The following is a 5,358-nucleotide window of genomic DNA, read 5'->3' as shown; positions in this document are numbered from 1 at the left end:
GGAATAAAGAGGTTATAATTTTATTTTTTAGATGAATTAATATTAATATAATAATTAATTTAAAACTTTAACTTTTTTTAAACTTTAAAATTTAAATTTAAAAGTTAAATTAAAATTTAACAACTTTATTGAATTGACTGAACATTGTTTTGATTTTATTGAATCCGGTTCTTTGTTTGATATATGAATGTGATGTGTTGTAAAGTAAATCTACTATTAATTAGAAAAAAGGTTATTAAAAAAAAAACTATAAACATCTCAAAAATATTACAATATAGTATATATATACTATAGAATATAATAATAAAATAAATAGTAGTGCTAAGAAGTTGGAGTAGTTGGTTGAGAATAGTCTTTTCTCTTTTCTTGAGTATATGATATAATGTTTAATTTAAAATTGATATCATAATTGACTAAAAATTTGATATCTCATTTATCATTTCATTTTTAGTAGGCACAATTTTTTGTTTTTAGAAACATTCATTTTTTTAATTTAATTAGACATGTCTTATTGAGAAGAGCCTAAAAGGTCAAATTATAAAGACAAATGTATCTCTAGAAGCAGGCGCTCATTTCATAGAATCTCTTCACCTTCAAACTGCAGCTGAGTGCCAAGAAAAGTGCTGTGAACATGCAGAACCCTGCAACACAGCTGTTATCAGAGTTAAAAATGTAAGTGTTGTGAGTGATTTGAGTTTGCTTATTTATTTTTTTCTAGACACTAATATTAATTTACAAACTTATCTTATATACTTATAGCTTCAAGTTTATTAAATAATATAATAAATCTACTTTCTCATGACAATGTTCTTACCTAATAACTATATCGATATAATAAATGCATAATAGTATAAGCCGGGGGTTTCCTGCTACCTTTTCGATTGCAAATCTCCTAGTGTCTGTTCTTTTGATACGCACTCCGATTTTAAAGTGATTCAACTGTCTTCATCCTCATCATCTGTGCAAGAACATCAGCTAGATGAATTAGCTAGCACATCTCAGCAGGACAACAGACATTCACATGCCTCCACCTCGCCTACATCTCCTACCAATGTTCAGTGCTTCCCTGGCTTCCATCCTGTTGCGGGTTCATGCAGTAAGTCTGCTTGCTCTCAGTTCAATTTTGTTTGTGAATAATCATTAAACTAGATTTTAATTCCTCACATCTTTCATCAGTTAATTATTTTGAACAATATTGAACATTACTAACAATCAGGAAAAGATTGTCAGAAGTTGTCCTTTGAATGTTTAAATGTTGACCAACCTTCACTGAGTCAGTGCATTGCCCTTTACGACAAGTGTGATACGTTCAACCAGTGCGATGATGGTTCAGACGAAGTTGCCTGCTCATACGATCAACAGCAGGACCACAGAAACGACGCCGCTGCTGGTGGTGGGGCTGGTGAGAAAGATGATAATGGCAGCCACCACACCGCAGGTGAGATAGTTTTTGTAGGGAAAGTTTAAAGTTTTTTGCTTTGAGCTTGAGATTAGGGTTAGGGTTAGGGTTGTCATGGTTCCGGGGTGTTTAAAACTGTTTAAATTTTGACAAACGGGTCCAACATTTTGGTAGTGTAGCCCATTTTTTTGGCTTATCATGTCAATATTTGGTCGATTTCCAACATAAAATGGTGCTTTTTCTGTTAAAACAAAGAGTTTTACTGACTTCTAATAGAAGTACTAAAGGTAGTTCTAATAAAAGTACTACTCACCGTGGGGGGAGGCAACCCCGGCCCTCCCCTTAGATCTGCCGCTGTCAGGGTTGAGTATTTGAAACGTTATTTCTCAGATTTAGGTAGTACACATGTTGTATACATACTTACTCAAATTTTAAATTTTTTATGTCATAATTAAATAATCTACTGTCATAGTTTTCTATATTTCTAATCAACCTTACAATGATCAGATCATGCTGAGAGGAGGTTTCATATTTTTTAATGATTAATTAAATTACTCTGATTGAAATTTTTATTTCTATGCTCGCTTGCATTCACAATGTCCTCATCATCTTCTTTGGCTGCTTCAATTGTTGCCATTGTAACATCATCATCAGTATCATCATCAACAACAACAAATGATCTTCCTATTCACAATAAACTACCACCGGCCATGACGACTGCCGCAACTGCAGCAGCTTCTACTACGGCGCCGTCATCCACGTCTACCCTGACCAACAATGTAGGAGGCATTGCATCTGCTGGTTCGGGTAATTATGTTGATGGCGTCAGTGAAGCTGGAGACAGGAAGAAGCTCATTGATCGTGCTGAAGAAAATCCCACAGGGCGTTCAAATCGAAAAAACAATTGGAATTACCCAGCTGATTATATAAGTAATAATGATGACTCTGATGGCAGGGATTATAATGGAGTTCATGTCAAATCTAAAAATAGTCACGATTTCCAGAAAGTAAGATATGAAAGTGAAAGTAGAGATGGGGGTGTGAAATTAAATAATTACAAAAGTAAATCTTATTTCAATGAAGCAGGTCCAATGGCAAGAGGAGATAGGAACAGATTGGCTGGCAAGGCTACAACATCATCCTTGGGTAGGCATAATGAAGATTTCAGTAGAAGTTCACTTGTAAAGCATAAACCCTACAGCACAGCTGTTGATAAAATGTATGCTGGCCAGGATGTAAATGAAAACATCGCTGACCAATCACAAAATGGGTATCATTTTGAAAGAAGCAATCAGATTGGTCGAAGCAGAGGTAAGGACAAAGGTGCAATTGATCAGCAACCAAGTGAGTATAATTATTTCAACGAAGGAGGTGTTGGTAGAAGAGGTCCAGACATGGATGACATGTACGTAAAAGAGTTGTCTGCTTTCAAGATCAAGAATCATTACAACCGTGAAGATGCTGATGGTGGCAACAACAGTAAAGATAACAAAGTTGATGGTGATGGAAAAAAGGTTCTTGGTGACAGCGTAAGGGAGGAGGGAGAAGGTGGCGAGAATTATTCGAGAAAGTCAAGTAAACCTTTTTTAAAATCCAAGCAGCCAGCCTTGAAATTGTTTTCGTCGCCGGCCTCACAATTCAAACATGGCAGAAGCAAAAACAGCAGCAGCGGCATCAACAACGACAACAATGACGATGGCGATGATAATAAGAACGCCGATGAGCGCCTCACTAACCAGCAACGCTATTCTCGTCCGTCATCATCTTCTTCATCGTCTTCTTCTTCTTTGTATATGCACCAATCAGCTGAACCCCGGAATGGCTATTTCAAGAAATATTATCGAGACCACTATAAGAGGAGAGATGATGATGGGGAGGAGGATGCCAGCAACGTAGATGACGAAGAAGTTGCATCGTACAATGACCGGTTCGTCAATCCTGCGGCTGATTATTTACTAAGTGACTCGAGAGGCAGCAGATACAACAACAATAACAACAGATACTTCAACGATTACAATGATTATGAAACCAAGCTTAAATACGATCCGGTCTATCGGGACTTGTTGCTGGATAGATACAGATCCTATTACAATAGTAAAGTTGGACGCCAAATGAAGAACCACAATGATCTCAATTATTTTGATTTGTTTTATAGGGGTAGAGGTAAAACGTATTAGAACTGATTGTTTGCTCTTTTTGTTTATACTTCTGCCTCTGTTTCCCTCGATTTATTTATTTTCATTTCTGTTGAATTATTATCCATTTGCACATTTTTTAGCTATTCTAACCATTTATTTCGATATTTTATTAATGTTCGTTTCGTTTTTATTTCACGTGAGGAATGCTGTGTTGATCCTATCGTTGTATTATTCATTTCTGCCTCTGGTTGGTTACATGTCAGTTTTTCGTTTATTTTCATCATGGACGGTCTTCAAGTCTCATTTTAATATTATTTCTGTTAAGGTTTAGTTTTTCAGTTTATAAAAATTTAATTTTATCATTTTGGAAATTGTTGGCCTTAAATGAATTACTTAAACATTAAATATGTTAATTAAAGTAATGAAATTTACTCATTTAAATTTATATTGTGCTATAATGAATTTATTACCAGACCCTTCAACTGAGATGTTGGAAACAACTGATCATTCCAAATCAACCCCGCGTTTCTCCACTGGTTCGCCTACAGAACTGCTTCCCGCGACCACCGCACCAGCTCCACTCTCGACGACAGCAGCTTCAAAATCTGCAGATAGGAAAAATAAGAGTAGTGTTGTGGCGAATGTAGGTCAGAGAGAGGTCAACACAGGAAGCGTGTCACCACCTCAGATGATCCTCGAGTTGGTGAACACTCACCACCGTGTACATGGCACTGATAATGAATCTTATGATAATTTAAAAGGCGGAGCTATAGTAGCGTTATCGTTGGGAATCGCTTTGACGTTGTTATCTCTAATCTTGCTATTCTGCAGACTGCAGAGTTGCAAAAGGTTAAGTAGGAAGAACAAGGCAAAAAATATGAGCGGTGATTCAGATTATTTAATCAATGGCCTCTACCTCTGAAAATTTTATCTTGTTACGTGCTGCATTCACGTTCAATATGGCTCTGAGTTAATGATGTGTGCTTCATGTTGTTGGCTGGTTGGTTGGTTGGCTGATGATGCATTTTACACATTTCTACGTTGCTTTTTAGCGAGGAGGTGTGCCAGGAGGTGAATCTCAAATTTCGTTTGATCGATTGTTAGTGTTTGCATTCGCCGTACATACTTGCGCATGTATATACTTATATACAGCATCCATTACTGTTTATTTATTTTTTTAATATTTTGATGTTTGTTATCTATTTAAACGTATTCATAAATTTATATTATTTATTATATGTATATATTTTTAGACATTTTTGAAGCCGTGGAAATAAGCTTCAAATTGTTGATGATATTATATGTAAATAAGTTTATGTTTAATTCTCGAGTAAGTTGTTTTGAAACATTCCCATTATATTTCATTCATGTAACTCGGACTCAAACAAAGTTCGGTTCATTATTTGTTGGCTAATTTTATTAAAACTCTAATCTTAATAGTCTATTAGTCCAATGGAAGAAAATCAGTTTTTGCCAAACCGGGAATTCTGTAGAATTGTTTGGATATTGCATAAGTTTTTTGCACGCGTGTAAAATACTACTGAAATCGCTTTTCGGAAAACTGAAATTTTTAAACATTCTAATTTTAGTAGCTTCTAGTAAACGATAGTTAATTTAGTGTGAAGTTTTATTTTAGCGAAAATAACTCGAGCGTGTTGTATTTTAATGTCATGTAACCAGTGTATGTCATATCATTACGGAAGGAATCCTGCCTAGAGTGTTTGGCAGATTTCGCAACAATGCAAGCATTAAAGGGTTATGAATATCGTTTGATGTCAATCGTGTTTAACACGAGTTAAGAAGTGAGAACAAGAAGACGAC

The 5,358-nt window shown here is 35.5% G+C and overlaps 2 protein-coding genes across 2 annotated transcripts in view; both read left to right on the top strand.

The window, feature by feature from the left end:
• HELRODRAFT_183242 (hypothetical protein) overlaps nt 1–1,467 on the top strand; it is a gene marked incomplete at both ends in the record, with an annotated part of 2,710 nt that extends 1,243 nt beyond the window's left edge. Inside the window, 3 exons of the mRNA XM_009012274.1 lie at nt 502–672; nt 850–1,096; nt 1,217–1,467. Coding sequence (XP_009010522.1) covers nt 502–672; nt 850–1,096; nt 1,217–1,467 — 669 coding nt within the window. The remainder of the gene's footprint in view (nt 1–501; nt 673–849; nt 1,097–1,216) is intronic.
• Nucleotides 1,468–1,995: 528 nt separating this feature from the next.
• HELRODRAFT_194826 (hypothetical protein) lies at nt 1,996–4,976 on the top strand (the record flags this gene model as incomplete). The annotated part of the gene is made up of 2 exons (XM_009012273.1): nt 1,996–3,562; nt 4,011–4,976. 2 exons carry the CDS (start codon nt 1,996–1,998, stop codon nt 4,457–4,459), a joined length of 2,016 nt encoding a protein of 671 aa, XP_009010521.1. The 3' UTR covers nt 4,460–4,976.
• Between the last annotated feature and the right edge of the window lie 382 nt (nt 4,977–5,358).

Source organism: Helobdella robusta (assembly GCF_000326865.2).
Source record: "Helobdella robusta unplaced genomic scaffold HELROscaffold_102, whole genome shotgun sequence".
NCBI lineage: Eukaryota > Metazoa > Annelida > Clitellata > Rhynchobdellida > Glossiphoniidae > Helobdella > Helobdella robusta.
Note: the sequence above shows the minus strand (reverse complement) of the source record. Positions and strands in the feature narration are given on the sequence as shown.